Source organism: Phoxinus phoxinus (genome assembly GCF_949152265.1).
Source record: "Phoxinus phoxinus genome assembly, chromosome: 11".
Taxonomy (NCBI): domain Eukaryota; kingdom Metazoa; phylum Chordata; class Actinopteri; order Cypriniformes; family Leuciscidae; genus Phoxinus; species Phoxinus phoxinus.
Window position 1 is genome coordinate 25,593,590 of NC_136886.1, and position 18,657 is coordinate 25,612,246.

Here is an 18,657-nt window from a genome sequence, read left to right on the forward strand (position 1 = left end):
ATCACTGGTAGAAATGGGAGGAGAAGACTCCGTGGTAAATATTTCACGTAATTAACGCAGCATCCGTTTTTTCTATCATCCTTTGGCTGGCGTTACATTTATGATGCGCTTGTATTCTTGCAAATGCTTTTAAACCATTCACAGCAAAGACAAATTGAGCGCCAGAATCGAGTTCTCTTTCGGCTTGAAGTTGACCGAACTAACACACAATTCTGCAAAAATGTCCGTTTTGTCGAGTATCCTCATAAGAGCAGACTGAGCACTCTTAAATTAGTTAAATAGTTTTAAATGAACATAAAGAAGAGTTGTGAGAGAATGATGCGCGTGTGAGATCCGCGTGCGTCTCTCTCTGTCAGCAGCGGCTGCTCTTAAAGACACAGTAGCCAAAAAAATATTTCTGTCAGTAAAGTTAATCACAGAACAAAGGGAACAGAGAAAAACACTCACTGCTCTTGTCAAAAGAACATTGTAACTTTAATAATGATTCAACTATGTATAATTTAACATTTTATGCAGTGCAAACTGTTTGATAACTGTATAAAATTTCTGTATATTTCCTACCTTTTAGACAAATATTTAAAATATACTGTCTTTGTTGTTTTCTACATTAATTTGGAGATTAAATGTGAAATTATGACATTATAAAATATATAAAAAACAAGGTTTTTTTTATCGTGAGTAATCACATAATTTTTTTTTGTTTCTAACCAAGCAACACTAACCCCCCCCCCCCCCCCCCCCAGATAATTTTGAGAGCCATAACTATAGTCCCTAGTCCATATTTCTAGTTTATTTAAATTTATTTAGAGCTTTTTATAATAGGTCTACACAATGTCCCAAAGCAACTTAAAGAAAAAAAAGAAAGAAAAGAAAAATAAAGATGATAAAGTAAATGAATCTAGTCAACATTGTAGGCTTTAGGACCCAGGTGTGTATAACTGCACCTCTTTGAATTATTCATTAGAACAGTATACTCTACTATAGAGTTGGTCTAGGCTGAATTAATATCAAGTGCAAATCTGATTCTGGAACTCCCCGAGAACAGTCAAGCGATGGGCTCAAGATTTGCAGTCAGGCCCCTCTTTCTGTCTCACAATGTTATCAGTGTTTATTGGGCATGCAGCAAGTCTTCACTGATAATTTTCTTTGATTTTTATATACTTTTACTTTAATTTTAGAAAATATTGAGGCAAGTGACAAAGATGCGATCTCTTTGGTCTATATTGGGATTATCGCTTTACCTGGTCCTTATGAAGAGGGTAACCGAATGTCACCGTACAGGTAACAATCGCCGTTCCTCTTATCGTATCGTATAAATTTTTTTGTAATTAATTAATTAGAATGTCCAGCGTCCACTAGAATTGTAGATATATAACATTGGCCTATGTATTTTGTTTTGTGTTCTTGTGGACATCTTACAGTCTTCTTTATGAATGTTAGAATAATTATCCGCTGCAATGTGTAGGTGCAATATTATTTTTCAGTGATTAAAAATATATGAAATGTTTGCCAATACATGTGTTCATGTTTGGACATCTCAACTTAGCCAATTTTAATATCTTAAGCCACATAATTTCAGACATTATTGTTTATTTTGACTTAAGCCTACATTATGTAGTTGTATACATCTCCAAAGCAAACTATTGAAACACAGCAGTAGTCTAATTGAATAATTGAAACACAATAAACCATTAGTTTACAAGTAAATTAATGAACAATTCATTAGAAATGTTCCACTATATATATATATATATATATATATATATATACACAGTGCATCTGGAGCCACTCATATATATACAGTCAATAGTGGGGAAAAAATCTCTTTTTTTATTTTTTCAGGAATAAAGAAATGGCTTTCGCCTATGAATATGCCTATCAATTTAAATTCATATAATTGCACTTTGATATGGAATTAATGATTGTGTTGAACCAGTTTGTTCAAAGCTTGAAAGCTTTCCAGGCAAGGCATCCTTTCATTATACTTTTACAGACTTTATGGCATTGCTACCTTACAGTATGCAGGGCTGTTGTTTTTGTAATGTTTTTTTATAAACCAATGAAACAAACATGTTTTTTTTTTTTTTAATGGGACAGTTTTACCTGTCATATTGACTGTACCCTTATGAAACTAGCTATTCCACTGTTGGCGAAGAAAATCCACTAAATTATGTTATATCAACAGGGGACTCTTTTCCTGTTATCATAAGGGCAGTAACAAGACATGTCCATAAAGCGTTGCAAAGAAAGACAATGGCTTGTTCCACTAAGGGACCGTTCTGTATTTATGGAATGGGCCACCGGAGGAAAATAGGGGAGGGTCATGCCTTTTTATTCTTTGTTGAGGGGAGGGTCATCCAACTTTTTTTAGTCTAGGGGGAGGGTCACCCAACTTTTGTATTCATGAAAACAACAAACTTTCAAAGTGGCTTGTTTTGTGCATATTTTTCCATGTAGCTCTCTCAGTCTCGGTCCCCCCATAGCTAGCAGATGGGTCTGACCCAACAAAAATCAGACGCGAAAGATGGAAAGATCAAGTCCAGTTTGGCGCTGTTTGACAGTGCGCACGTGCTCAGAAAAAGTGCAACATGTCAGAACAGAACGCCAATGAAATGTTTACCACGAGCAAATAATAAACTTTTGTGATTGCGAATCACAAGCAGTGTCCTGTGAGTGTAACTCTACCGCTGCATGTAATATGTAGCCTACGTCGAGTTTGGGACTGAGGCGCCAGAACTGCAGTTGATAGAATGTGCGCTGTAGCACGAGAGGCTACCATATTTCTTCAAAAGCAGATCGTGGAGATATTACATCATCCACGATCAAAAATTGTGATATCGCATAAGCACAAGTATAAAACGACTGTTAGGCTATCATGTCTGAAAACAAACACAAATAACGCGTGCTACATTGGGGCTGTTTACACCTGGCCACTTCATGCGTTTTCTCAGATCGGATAGCTATCTGATTTATCAAAACGATTCCATTTACACCTGGTGTGGTCGCATAAATGCGTTTTTGCAAAATGGATTTTAAATCCTATCTTCAATTCTTCAAATAGTTTGCACGTTGGCTCTGCAGTGATGCGTGTTGCAGTAGCGTCGTCATGTCTGGCTATAACATGACATATAGCCTATAACACGCTCTCAGGTTTATTTTTTATTTTTATTTTATTGCATTTTTTGGGAGGAGTACAATTTACATATGTGGTTTCCACAACCAGATGCATTTACACATGTCCAGTTTTGTCGGGAATGTGGCCCAGCCCAGACCTCCCCTGAAGTGGTTTGAGCGATCGGATTCAAATCCGTCTCGAATGCGTTTCGGAGGACATTTATACCTGGTCTTTTCACGATCGGATAGCTATCCCATCACAGAACACGCATGAAGTGGCCAGGTGTAAACAGCCCCTTATTCATCGCAAGACAGAGGCGAACCAACACTGAGTGGGGGCCCCAGGCAAAATTAACCAATGAGGACCTTTTTTTATTTGATGTAGCCTAGGCTATGTTTTATAATATATACGATTTTTTTGTTAATATATCTTCATTAGATATATTATTATACACAATTCAAAAAGTAGTAAACACAGAACATCTAACAGAACATTTTAACAACCTTATGTGCTTATTTTTTTAATTAACGAAATGTCAATCTTTATAACAGAAGATACAACACAATACAACAATCTTCAAGATACAGTAAATCTTCAAATGTGAAGATGTGAAAACAGATTGTCACCTTAAAAACAGTCATTTGCATGGTGGAACAAGTCATGCTAAATATAATTATAGTTAGCATCTTAACTTGTTCTATTATTTTATTAGTTCATTAACTAGCCTAATTGTTAACTCAAAAAATGTAATGTAAAGAGCTGGATACTTACTAATTAAATAATGTCAAATATAGTAAATGTATTGTTGCCATATACTAAATATTTGACTAGTCGCACGTTAATTTCTGCTTAAATACTGCATGGGATATAGCCCATTCTGCGCTCAAGCGCATGTATAATCTTGACGCAAAAGCAGGCTAATGATAATAAATATGTAGGCCTATTTAAAAATAACGATGCATTTTAATTGTTTATTAATAAACTCTTTTTTTTTCTAAATCAGTGTCCGCTGCAAACATGTCTCCATACATCTCCGCTGTAAAGTGCGCCTTTAAGAGAAATGCATTTTATACGGATTACATAATCAAATGATATTGCTTTCGATTTGATTTTTTTCGTTTAAAAGTGGACATATCAAGCTTTATATAGATATTTTTTCATATATTTGAGGCTAGTATGCTATATAGCCTACGATAATTTCTGTTTGTTTTTTTTTGTTTGTTTTTTTGACGCGCTACAGTTCACGGAGACCATGAAAGCGCGCCCTGATTGATTTATTTTATTTTACGAAAGCAAAACGTTTTCTTGTAATTGTGAGTTTACACAAATAAAAGTATTGCGACTGATGCATTATTCTTTTCTGTATGGCCAGAAATAGAGTATTTTAAGTTGTTTCCACTGTTGATAGGAAAATGCAAATCGCATCGGCGCCTCCATGTCATGCAGTGCGCGCTACACACTCCGCACACACACTTGGTTATGCGCCTAAGAACAGCGAACAATTATCTAGGTTAACGTTAGAGTGAGCGGCGATGCCAGTCGGATAATCCTCATGTTTAACAAATCAAATCATGCAGTTTCTACCTATCGCGAGTCAGCGCTGCGCCAGTTTGAAAAAGGCGGGTGTGCAGGAGTCTTTTAATGAACGTTTGGTGTAGGTCTAGGCATAGAGATATCTGAACATCTTTGCCAAGCGCAAACCAGTACAGAAGTAATCAATAAATGATCGGGGAGGGTCATGCCTTTTTTCACAATCATTTTGGAGGGTCATAGAAAAATGGGTCAAGTCTTTTTTGACTATAGATCTCAAAACTCCTCCGGTGGCCCCTTAAATAAATAACGAACAGTCCCTAAGTATTGCTTGGATTTCCAATGTGTGTGGATTGTGAGTGAAGAACTGGGAAAAAAATCCCAAAGCTCCCCACACAGACAAACATGTAACAGAAATTGGCAATTGTGTGTATCGAAGCTTCTGTAAGGTCAGAAAAACAACAAAATATTGCAATTGACAAGGCGTAGTTATTGAAGTAGCATGTACATGCCACATTTAATTGATTTTGAATGTTCATGGCAAAAAAAGAGCTCTAACATGCACACTATAAAGTTCACACAATGCATGATTTCAGTGGAAGTGATTGTCCAATTTGATACATACAGTAGCCTAATATTTAGCTGACAAACATAATCATACTCCCTGTCAGTATTATTTTTTCTTCTTTGAATCCCTTTAGTTTTCTTGTAAAGGAGGGAATGTGCCTCTGTGTCCTTCTGTTCTGACTTCTAATGAATGCTGCATTGTGAAATATATGGAACATTCATTCCATTACCTCACTCTGCCAAAATCCCACTCTTATATGACATACATGTTGAAAAGTTTGTGACGGGATGATACAAAGCTGAGAGGGAGTAGAGAAAACCCTTCACAGGGCAAATATTCTGGTGTGCTAAAGAGTATATTTTAAATCTTTTCACACTTTAAATTAATGATGCTAGACAAGAATTGTTTACAGTATTACCACATTACAAACATTAATTTAAAGCCAAAGGTTTCAGAATCTGACTAAATGAATAAAAATGGTGGTGGTTGAGGAGATTCCCCCTTCTATGTAAAGCACTTTGAGGTCTCAGAAAAAGCGCTATATAAATGTAACAAATTATTATTATTATTAATTATTATAAAATGTCTAATTTTATGTCTAATGCATTTAACAAAATATTTCAATTGTATTATGTGCAGGTAGTATTCAAATATTTGTCTTCTGAGTGTATGGAGCCTGAATCCATTTTCTAATTATTTAAGTTTTATGGGAGTGGGAAATCACTGCTGAGTGTTTTGTCACACTTTCCACTTCCATGGTAAAGACGCTTATAGTTGATGGATCTCACATAAGATTATGGGTATTTCTTTATGGGAATTCAATTCAGCAATTAAGATGATTTTTTAAACTATATTATATCACACTGACATGATAGAAGCATACTGTACGTCATATCTTAAAAAGTTATTGATTGGTTTGTCTTTAAAGTTTACAGGTTATAATTAAAAAGGAATTTTTACTGTACAGAAAGTTATAGAGATTTTGGCAGTCTATTTGAACACACAGGTTCGGAAATAGTGCATTTATTTTCCAACAGATGGTGCTCTTTCTAAACCGAGGAGTAGCTAAAAGCAATGTCTCTGACTATCAAAACATCATCACTTTTAAACAGAGGAGCAAATGCATAGTCTCTGACTATAAAAAACATTATCACTTATTGTTGTTGCATTTAGAAAATATGTTTAAGGTCATTAGTGTTTAACGTCATTCTATGCCCAGCATTTTGTGTAATTATTGTTTTAGACTCAGCCCTTTGACAATACAGTGTGCGTGTATATCCTTAGTTTAGGTTTCCTGTACTGGTTTTCATTTTACTGCTAGGATGTAGGCCTATTTCCTTTGGAGATCCCCTTTTTCTCACAAGCACAAAATCTCAGGAGTAATGGTGGCTATGGTAAAATAAAAAAAAATAGCAGAAGCCAAATCTGTTCTCTGTCCTTATATGTGGTTGTCAGAATAATAACACATATTATTGTTAGTCAAATGGTTATATAAGGGAGTACTGGTTCCAAATGATAGTTTAGTAATTCCTTCTAGGTAATTCAAAATCTTAGTAATTGGGTTCCCTTTATAGTATTTATGACCCTTGTCAATGGAATTAACATCTGTCAGCATGTGTGTGTGATGTTAATAGTGTGGGAAAGCAAGACACTTCTGTCACTGGAATACATTTAGTCACTTATAACAGTTCTTCTGGAGCCATTATAATTAGCTATGGAAGAGAAAAAAAAAACATACCACACACAAGGAGAGACCTAATAGCCTATACAAATATTATTCACTGCATGATTTATTAAGTATTGTAATCATGTTTTAGAAGGCAACTATGTGCATCTGTTGGATATGTATTATCTATTCATAAATAGTATTTATTATTTATATAGGCCTTTTAAGCAGTTGTTTACCAACTTTTGTAGACTGAATAGAAATGTTATATAAGTTATACAATTATTTTATTCTAAATACTTGTTTTTTTATTTATTCATACCCGTTTTTGATAGTGTATTTCTAATGTGTTTCAATTTCAACCATAAAATTATTTTCAATACTAAAATAAAATAAATAGGGTCTCCCAAGGCAAACAGGTCCTAGGCGACGGGTCATACTAAGAGCGGTTCAAAAAACCCTTTATGATGTACACCACAACAAGGACCGTGACGTCGCCCGGTATGGCGCAGCCGGGGCCCTACCCTGGAGCCAGGCCCGGGGTTGGGGCTCGTATGCGAGCGCCTGGTGGCCGGGCCTCCCCCCACGGGGTCCGGCCGGGCTCAGCCCGAAGGAGCGATGTGGGGCCGCCTTCCCGTGGGCTCACCACCTGCAGGAGGGACCGTAAGGGGCCAGTGCTTAGAGGATCGGGCGGCAGTCGAAGGCGGGGACCTCGACAACCTGATCCCTGGACACGGAAACTAGCTCTGGGGACGTGGAATGTCACCTCGCTGACAGGGAAGGAGCCTGAGATTGTGCGAGAGGTTGAGAGGTTCCGACTAGAGATAGTCGGGATCACCTCTACGCACAGCTTGGGCTCTGGAACCACCTTCCTCGAGAGAGGATGGACTCTTCACCACTCTGGAGTTGCCCATGGTGGGAGGCGGCAGGCTGGTGTGGGTTTGCTTATAGCCCCCGAGCTCAGCCGCCATGTGTTGGAATTTTCCCCCGGTGAACGAGAGGGTCGTTTCCCTGCGCCTACGGGTCGAGGATAGGTCTCTCACTGTTGTGTGTGCCTACGGGCCAAACGGCAGTGTAGAGTACCCGGCCTTCTTGGGGTCTCTGGGAGGGGTGCTGGAAAGTGCTCCGACTGGGGACTCTGTCGTTCTACTGGGGGACTTCAACGCCCTCGTAGGCAGCGAAAGTGACACCTGGAGGGGCGTGATTGGGAGGAACGGCCCCCCTGATCTGAACCCGAGCGGTGTTCAGTTATTGGACTTCTGTGACAGTTACGGTTTGTCCATAACGAACACTATGTTCAAGCATAAGGGTGTCCATCAGTACACGTGGCATCAGGACACCCTAGGTCGATGATCGACTTTGTAGTCGTTTCATCTGATGTGCTTTGTGGATTTGGAGAAGGCATTCGACTGTGTCCCTCGTGGCGTCCTGTGGAGGGTGCTCCGGGAGTATGGGGTCCGGGGTTCTTAGCTAAGGGCTGTCCGGTCCCTATACGACCGGAGCAGGAGCTTGGTTCGCATTGCCAGCAGTAAGTCAGACTTGTTCCCGGTGCATGTTGGACTTTGGCAGGGCTGCCCTTTGTCGCTGGTTCTGTTCATAATATTTATGGACAGAATGTCTAGGCGCAGCCAGGGGCCGGTAGGTGTCGGGTTCGGGGGCCACACGATTTCGTCTCTGCTCTTTGCGGATGATGTTGTCGTGTTGGCCCCTTCAGACCAGGACCTCAGCATGCACTGGGACGGTTTGCAGCAGAGTGTGAAGCGGCTGGGATGAGAATCAGCACCTCCAAATCCGAAGCCATGGTCCTCAGTCGGAAAAGGGTGGCTTGCTCACTTCAGGTTGGTGGAGAGTTCCTGCCTCAAGTGGAGGAGTTCAAGTATCTTGGGGTCTTGTTCACGAATGAGGGAAGGATGGAACGGGAGATTGACAGACGGATCGGTGCAGCTTCTGCAGTAATGCGGTCGATGTACCGGTCTGTCGTGGTAAAGAAAGAGCTAAGCTGCAAGGCGAAGCTCTCGATTTACCAGTCAATCTACGTTCCTACTCTCACCTATGGTCATGAGCTTTGGGTCATGACCGAAAGGACAAGATCCCAGATACAGGCGGCCGAAATGAGCTTTCTCTGCAGGGTGGCTGGGCGATCCCTTAGAGATAGGGTGAGAAGCTCGGTCACTCGGGAGGAGCTCAGAGTAGAGCCGCTGCTCCTCCACATCGAGAGGGGTCAGCTGAGGTGGCTCGGACATCTGTTCCGGATGCCTCCTGAACGCCTTCCTGGGAAGGTGATCGTTTTCTGTAAAAATGCTCTATTCAGGCGTGAATAATTCATTCAACCTGCAGAAGTGTCATCTTAATGAGTGTGCATGATTTTAAACATATTTTATTTTATTTCATATTTTATTTTAAACATTATTTATTTCATTTGAAAGTATCAATCATTAATAAAATTAGTGTACTTTTAAACAAGTTGTTTTGGTTTCAGTTTACTTTCCTCAAGTGTGGTCTCTCTGTGTAGTCTACAACCAGAAGATAATATGTCCATCTGAACAGGATTATTAGGACACTAAGCCCAGTATACATATAGGTCATTAAGACAGCTGTTCATGCTGCATCAAGTGCTATTTGATGAGCCTTTGCATAATGTCATAGTGCCAATATATACACTATTATTACATTATGGGGCAGTTTTTATTATTATTATTATTATTATTATATATTATATTTTATTTTATTAGTTAACAAGAGCATACTGTATAATCTCTTATTTTTGGCTTTTTTTTTACATTTCATGATGTATCCATTATACTGTTTATCAAAGTTATGGGTAGATAGTGGAGATTTGTGTGTCTCTCAAATCAGGCACACACAGGTCAGTGTATGACATGTGGGTGTCATATCAAGCAATTCAGTTTTGTTTTATGGTGAAATTTGGAATAGGCCACTGACCTTCTCTGCCTCTATAAACACTGAGCACTTTATTAATATGCCTCAGAGGGGGATAAACTCATCCAGCACTGGTCTCATGTCTGGTCCCTTGGGTTTTTGTCTGCACAGCGGATACCCCTGATTTGATCCTCGATGCTTTTTAATTCCAAGTTTGTGAGAATCATAGGACAGCAGGAAGAATATTAGGTGTGTTTTGTTCACACACATTTAGGTTAGACATCAATTAAAAGCTCAGGTCTACGCAAATAATTTAAATTACAAACTGATTAGAAATAAATGTACTATTCTCAAAACATGAAATTGGATTTGGATAAAGCCAAAACCAGGAGGCAAATAGTTAAAACTTAAAATTTCCTGCCATTTGTTTTTAGCTGCAGAAAATCACTGAAATAAGGCCATATAACACATACAGTACTAAACATTTGTTCACAAGACTTTTGAGAACTGGATCTTGTAGCCTATAGTTTTTTCTTCAAAATGGTGAGGAAATCGTCTCGGGTTACGACTGTAACCCTTGTTCCCTGAGGAGGGAACGAGACACTGCGTCGTTGAAAACGACTCTTTGGGGACGCTCCCTAAGCGTACGCCACTGAATTATGAATGAAACTAATCCAATCCTGATTGGTGTTGCGTCGTGACGTAACATGTGACGCCCTAACCGGATGCATTAAAAGTGTCGCCGGCACACACACACACATTAGCCTCACGATGAAGCAAGCCCCAGGCGTTAAGGGGCGTGGCAAGACGACGCAGTGTCTCGTTCCCTCCTCAGGGAACAAGGGTTACAGTCGTAACCCGAGACATTCCCTTCCGTAGGGAACTCGCACTGTGTCATTGAAAACGACTCTTTGGGGAACGAATACCCACTAGGCCACGCACCAAAAAAGCCTGTCCTAGAGTGAAGCTGATCTAGGCACTTAAGCTAGGACGAGAGCAATCGTGCGCCAGACGCACTAAGGAGTTGAAGACAATAAAACCTGATGAAAGTGTGCGGGGTAGCCCAACCGGCTGCCTCACAGATCTCCTGGAGGGGCACTCCTGAACGGAGGGCCCTAGAGGACGCCATACCTCTGTTAAAATGAGCCCTTACGGCCAAAGGTGAAGGCAAATTGCGCACCTTGTAGTCCTACTTATGGTTTGTTTGGATGCCGGGAGCCCCTTATTAGGTGACCCAAAACACACTAACAGTAGGTCCGACCTCCTTGAAGAAGACTCGGAACCCTGACTGGCTGAGCAAAGGAAGTGTGGACGGGGAGAGACCCGCAGAGAAACGATCTTGAAGAAACTCCAGAACTGAAGCCACTGGGCAGTTAACTGGATCTAACTCATGTTCTCTACTCCAAGTGGAAAAACATACCACTTGAGGCCATATAATCTCCTAGTAGACGTAGCCCTAGAGCTAAGTATAGTTTTGACCACCCCAGCTGATAGACCGGCATCTAGGTACTGGACCCCCTCAGGGGCCAGACCCACAATTTCCACAGCTCCGGGCGAGGGTGGAATATTGTGCCCTCCACCTGAGACAACAGATCCCTCCTCAGAGGAATCTGCCACGGCGGAGGTATCGGAAGTGAAAATATGTCTGAAAACCATACTCGGGCTGGCCACAACAGGGCTGGATGAGTGAGGGAGAACCAAAGTGACAAGTGGGACGTCTCTCGAGACGCAAACAGATCCACTTCCATTGGTCCAACCTCTGCCATATCAACTTCACCACCTCTGGGTGAAGTCTCCATTCCCCGGGCCTCAGCCCCTGCCACGACAGGATGCCTGCTCCCTGATTCTGAACCCTCGGGACATATATTACTGTAATAGATAATAATTTCCCCTGGGACCATAGAATAATCTGATAATCAGTCTGGATAGAGGGCGCAATCTCAGTCCCCCTTGTCGGTTCAGATAAACTACCACGGATGTATCCGAACGTATCAGAACGTGGTAACCCTTGATGTCTGGGAGGAAGCTCCTCAGAGCCCTGAACACAGCCAACATCTCTAGGCAAATTATATGCCAAAAATGTTGATGGTTCTGCCACAGACCCCTGGCAAAGCGTCCGTCCATGACCGTGCCCACGCCAGTGAAGGAGGTGTCTGTCGAAACGGTTTTCCGGCAACATGACGCTGCTAACACTGGCCCTTGGGACAGGAACCAAGGTTTTTTCCATATTAATTAGGGAAACAAAGGCATCGGCGCGTAACCCTGATTGTTCGGAACGGATTCCCCCTCGGGGAAATCCCCTTGGCTATCAGCCACCACTGAAGGGGCCTCATGTGTTGAAGGTCCAAAAGGTATTATGTTAGACACAGCTGCCATGAGGCCCAGCAGTCTTTGAAATTGCTTTACAGTGATGGCCTGGCCTAGCTTTATCCCGGATGCCATGGCCCGGATGGACGCGATACACGCGGGAGACATATGTGCCCGCATCGTATCGGAGTTCCATACCACGCCCAGAAACTTCGTTTTCTGAGCTGGTACCAACACGCTTTTCTTCGTGTTGAGTCTCACCCCCAAGCTCTGAATACAGCCAAGGACGGCATCTCGATGCCAAACTGCCATTGCTCGAGACTGAGCCAGAATGGGCCAGTCGTCGATTCAATTAAGTGTAGGGATGACCTGAAGCCTCAGTAGGACCAGAGCTGCATCCATACACTTGGAGCATTCGCGAGGGGAGATTGCTAGGCCAAACAGAAGAACCCGAATTTGGTACGCTTCGCCCCCGAAAGCGAACCTCAGGAACCTCCTGTGTATTGGAAGGTTGGAGCACGGAAGTATGCGTATTTTAGACCTATCGTGATAAACCAGTCCTCGGACCTGATTTGATTCACAATGAGCATCTTGAACCTGAAGCTCCTCAGAGAACGATTTAAGTGACTCCATCCTGAACCATCTTGAACCCTCATCTTGAACCCTCCATCCTTCCTTGGAACTATAAAATACCGGCTGAGAAATCCGGACTCCCTGTCTGGAGGAGGAACCCATCATATGGCCTCTCTGACCAGTAAAGAGTATACTTTTTGTTCCATCACCCAATCCTGCTTATACGCAGGACCCATGCAGATATGTTAAGTAAGCGGTTGACACGCTTCTACAAAATCTATTACGGGAACCAGCCCCTCGAGGCTGGTTTCGGGTATTCTTTGAGCATTGTTCTCGACCCCCTGAAGCAGATGACCGGCAGGGATTAGTCGAGACCGATTTTGTAACCATAGTCAATGCCCTTTTTCAAGCTTTTTGGGGCGAACACAACGGTATGCGTTCGCTGGAAACTGATGTGGCCCGAAGCATCTTGGACGGCGGGCAACCAACATAGTTTTCCTGAGGGCTCCGCTGTGAGAACAATCTCAGTTGCTCTACAACGGGGGGTGGGAAAGGGTCTAATTTTTATTTCGGGTAGAACCTCTTTCCCGAAGCCCTCTTGCCTGAAGGACGGCCCTCAGGTCATCCTTCTGATCAAAAGAGCGAGATAGATTTCTCTGTTGCCAAACTCCCGAGGGAGGGGCTCTAGAGGAAGGAGTGGGGTTTATCCCATGACTTAGATAAGTCATAATGCAAGTCAGGAAAAATAAATAAATAAATAAAAATGGTAAGCTCTGGCGCTGATGTTGTGATTGTTGCTGCAGGAAATGCTCATTTCCTTTCTTAGTTATTTATTAAGTGCTTCCTGTCTAACATGTGGCCACTGATTGTTTCAAAATCAACTGGCCACATGTTAGACAGGAAGCGCTTAATAAATAACTAAGAAAGGCATGGATCACAACACGCTATTATGCCTCGATGTTGCAGATTTTTTATTTTAAACATCGGGTGCTTGTCACAGGCAGAAGAAGCCGCATCGCGGGCTTAGAACCATTCAAATAAAGAATGAGAAAGTGCCGCAGCAGTCTCACTCTCATCAGCAAAATTCATATTTTATTATTTATTTTATTTACAAACCACACGATCTGAGTCGCGGACCTGAACAACGGAGAACGTGAGCTGGCGAGTCTAATTCACGTTCATCCGCCTCGATGCTGAACACACCCACTCCCTCAGAAGCAGATAGTTCAAACATCAGGTTCTCATCACAGGCAGAAGAAGCCGCAGCGCGGGCTTCTGCACCATAAACGGGAGCCCCAGAACCTTCAAATAGGGAATGAGAAAGTGCCGCAGCAGTCTCATTCTCATCTGCAAGATCCCATCGCAAACCCCGCGATCTGATTCACCGCGCACGAGCTGTGTGAATTTAACTCACGCTCACCCGCCTTGATGCTGAACACATCCACTCCCTCAGAAGTAGATAGTTCAAACATCAGCAGTGCGGGCTTCTGCACCATGAAAGGGAGCCACAGAACCTTCAAATTGGGAATGAGAAAGTGCCGCAGCAGTCTCATTCTCATCCGCAAGATCCTATTGCGAACGCCGCGATTGAGTCACTACGGACTCAATCGCGACAAAAACCGCCTCAATGGACGCGGGACACGAACCGCGGGGAAATGGTAAATGGACTGCATTTATATAGCGCTTTCACAGACCCAATGGCCACCAAAGCGCTTTACAATATTGCCTCACATTCACCCATTCACTCACTCATTCATGCACCGACGGCGGTGTCAGCCATGCAAGGCGATCCAGCTCGTCGGGAGCAGCTGGGGTTAGGTGTCTTGCTCAAGGACACCTCGACACTTGGTCAGGTGGAACCGGGGATTGAACCACCAACCTTCCGGTTTGTAGACAATCTACATGAACCACTGAGCCACTGCCGCCCCTAACGCGAGCTGGTGAATTTAACTCACGTTCCTCCGGCCGCCTCAATGCTGAACACATCCACTCCCTCGGAAGCAGATCACGGGCAGAAGAAGCCGCAGCGTGGGCTTCTGCACCATGAACGGGAGCCTTAGAACCTTCAGATGAAGAATGAGAAAGTGCCGCAGTAGTCCCATCCTCGTCTGCAAGATCCCTTTGCAAACTCCGCGGTCTGAGTCACCGCGGGACGCGGGACCTGAACCACGGGGAACGCGAGCGCAGTACTGATAGGGAGTGTTTCACTGAGATCACAGACAGCCCCCTCGAGAGCTGCCCGTGCGTGTTACACTCCCAAACAATTCACACACAACTGATGCGTGTCCCCACTCGTAATATATTTTAGGCAGGGGTGTACACATCTAATGAATTGCTCACTCGCCATAATACAGTGACTTGATCAGACAGACAACACCAAATAAGACAGACAAAAACAGAGAGCGCTTGCTGAAGAGCGAAAGCTAATGTGTGTGTACGCCGGCGACACTTTTATGCATCCGGTTATGCCGTCACATGTTACGTCACGACGCAACACCAATCAGGATTGGATTAGTTTCATTCATACTTCAGAGGCGTACGCTTAGGGAGCGTCCCCAAAGAGTCGTTTTCAATGACGCAGTGCGAGTTCCCTACGAAAGGGAACATCCTGCCCGCTCATTTACATGAAACAATATATTGATAAAAAAATTCTAAGACACTTTTTGTTTACAAAGGCCATATGCATGGTTGCGTGAATGATCATGAATAATGATATGATTCACACCTGAGGAGATTAAAGGCTTCAATATACTCTATAAAATCAGGTCAAGCGGACTTCCTTTGGAGTTTGTTTTGGGAGTTCGAAAACAGATTGCCAAAGCAGACTTTCTGGAAAAGCTCGCTATGGCTGGTAAACACCTTTGAAAAACCATTGGTCCATGGCAATTACATAATAGGAAGGTGTGTGTGGAGGCTCCACCTTCATTCACATGGAAATCTTTTCCGGTTCATTTCTCCTGTTGAGGCCGTCGAGGTCAGACGTCCGCAGGTGAAAACATGAACACACTAGAGAGCTGCTTTATGGTAGAAAATAAAGTTGTACTTAAGAAAAAAACGTATGAGGAATTACTCGAGGTGGTAACTGGCCATGTGAGCAAGAGACCCCCAAACGCTCTAAATTAGAAGACCGATTTCTGTCCGTTGGCCAGGGGGTGGGACCCCAACACCATGGCGGTGTTGCAGGCGTACCAGGCTGACCTTCTGAAGGACCTGAGTACGGGAGGTTCCATCGATGAGGAGGCGTTCTCGGAGCTTCGTCGAGCCACACCTGTTCCTCTGTGTGACCAAGCAAACGACCCAGACCATCGGTCGGTTGTTCTATGGGTGCGCTGGTAGCACAGAGAGGCATCTGTGGCTGAACCTCAGAGGCATCAAGGACAAGGACAGAGTGTTTATGCATGATGCCCCTATCTCACCGTCCAGCCTGTTTGGCAACTCGATCAATACTGTTGTCCGCAGGTTTCGGGAGGTGAAAAAACACTAGAAAGCATTGGGATCAATCACTTGTAATCATCCTGCTTAGACTTTGAGCCGTTATCAAAACAAGCAATCTCACATGAGTGAGGGATGCTATTGCCCTTGCCTATGATGCTCGTGATCAAGCTTCACCCTTAGGCGTTAGGGCTCGTTCTACTAGGGCGGTTGCTTACTCCCAAGTTTTGGCAGCAGGTTTGTGATGCAGCATGCTGGTTTTCTTCGCACACATTAATACGATTTTATAGTTTGGAAGTTGATGCTACTCACACGTACTTGAGCCTACAGATGAGCATGCATTCCAATGACGTCACCATCTGAGACTGTCAAGTTCAATGTCAATTTCATTGACGTTTTACACACTTTATTCACAGCAAAGATGTTTTTCCCATAGCGCTCAGTGCAGCATCTCATTACCTTTTTTCAGGGAATAGGGTAACAGTCTGAGGCGAGCAGGACGAGGCCGAGGGCCGTAAGAGAATGGCGCGAGGCCCGTGGCGTGATTAATAATGAGTGACACCTGTGTGAAGCACCGGTCTCGTATCTCTCATGGGGGAGCGGATGCATAAAGGAGGAGCGACGACAGTGAAGATTGAGAGAGGACAGGCCTGGACTTGTGTAGTTTGTTTTATTATATGTGACAGCAGTCGTCCGTGTGGGGCTGCTGTCTTTTACTTTCATTTTGTATTTGTTTATTTTACTATTAAATTGTGTGTTGAATGTTCGCCGGTTCTCGCCTCCTTCTTCCCATAACATCTAACCTTGCTACACAGTGAGATGTTTAACCCGAGTAACCCGAGATGTTTAAAAAGTTTAATAAGATAAAGTTGCGGTTGTGCCCCTTGAAATTGCCCCCTTGTGGTGAAAATCAAACTTTTAATGTTGTTTAATGTCTATGTGGTGTTTTTAATTTGCTTTAAGACAAACCATGTGAAAAGTCATGCGTAACTTGAGTGCCAAATTGCAGAGCTTGTGCAAACATATCCACGTTGCTATGGTCAGATGCTTTTCTCATCCTTTATTTTAAAAATGTTTGCTGTTTTTTAAATTTTGTTGTGTGTTTATTTTGTTGTTGAGAGGATAGCGTGCAGCTCATATTTACATATTCATCTAAACGGCGCACTCAGCAGAGTGGGTGGCTTCGGATGTTCGATAACAGAATATCGCTGCTCATGTATTTTACACTTCGTTCAACTTTGGGACACAACTTAAGATATTTTTGATGAAATCCGAGAGCTCTCTGACTCCTCCATAGAAAGCATTTTAATTACCACTTTCAAGGCCCAGAAAGGTAGTAAAGACATAGTTAAAATAGTCCATGTGACTACAGTGGTTCAACCTTAATGTTATGAAGCGACGAGAATAATTTTGTGCGCAAAAACAAATACAAATAACGACTTTATTCAATAATTTCTTCTCGTCTGCGTCAGTCTCCTACACAGCTTACGTTGTAAATGCAGCACTTCTGGGTTCTACGTCAGAACACCGCCTCATTATTGGCCAGCTCCTGCGTTAGCAACACACGCATGCGTCTTGGTGCTCACGTGAACAGCAGCCATATCACCCTGTAGCCCAAGACTGTTTGCCCACTGAAGCTAAGCAAGGTTGAGCCTGGTCAGTACCTGGATGGGAGACCTCCTGGGAAAACTAGGTTGCTGCTGGAAGAGGTGTTAGAGAGGCCAGCACGGGGTGTTCACCCTGTGGCCTGTGTGGGTCCAAACACCCCAGAATAGTGACAGGGACACTATACTGTCAAAGAGCAGCGTACTTTGGATGAGACGTTAAACCGAGGTCCTGACTCTCAGTGGTCATTAAAAATCCCAGGATGTCCTTCAGAAAAAAAGAGTAGGGGTTAATTTTGCCCATTTGCCCCAGTCCATCATGGCCTCCTAATCATCCCCATACATACTGATTGGCTTCATCACTCTGTCTCCTCTCCACCTATTAGCTGGTGTGTGGTGGGCGTTCTGGCACAATATTTCTACCGTCGCATCATCCAGGTGAATGCTGCACATTGGTGTAGCCGATGGGTCAGAGGACCGAGGTGGAGTCAGGGGCTCAGTGGCTGGAAGCGGATATGGGTAATCCTTATACCTAGGCGAGCTGGGGACTGTAAGAACTGGCTGGCTTTGGTAGAGGAGGTGGGATATGGAGTCTGGAAGGGATTTCTGTAGATTTTGAGCAGGCTGGAACCAGCGGGGAAACAGGAAACTTGATCTGGGCAGAACCAGCCGGGGCATAGGAAACTCTTGAGTTGAGCCGAACCAACGGGGGCGGGACAAGTGTGGGAACCAGAGAACCAGCGGTGAATCCTCTGCATGACCTCATTGCCCAACAGCACACACTCTACGAATGTGGTAAAGTCCTCATGATGACCAATTCCTGAGAGATCTTGACTGAAGATCCGTATGAAAATCAAATTAGATCATACGGAAACATTTTTCACAGCTCTGTAATTGTATGATACTGTAGCTGTAATGTATGATTTTTTTTCTTGCTTTACTATTTTCTTTTATTATTATTATTATTATTATTATTATCATT

At 43.0% G+C, this 18,657-nt stretch overlaps 1 protein-coding gene across 1 annotated transcript in view; it reads left to right on the top strand.

Moving 5' to 3' along the window:
• The first annotated feature begins 1,086 nt into the window (after positions 1–1,086).
• col18a1b (collagen type XVIII alpha 1 chain b) overlaps positions 1,087–18,657 on the top strand; it is a 72,334-nt gene continuing 54,763 nt past the window's right edge. The window contains exon 1 of the mRNA XM_079627945.1: positions 1,087–1,281. Coding sequence (XP_079484071.1) covers positions 1,203–1,281 — 79 coding nt within the window. The 5' untranslated portion in view covers positions 1,087–1,202. The remainder of the gene's footprint in view (positions 1,282–18,657) is intronic.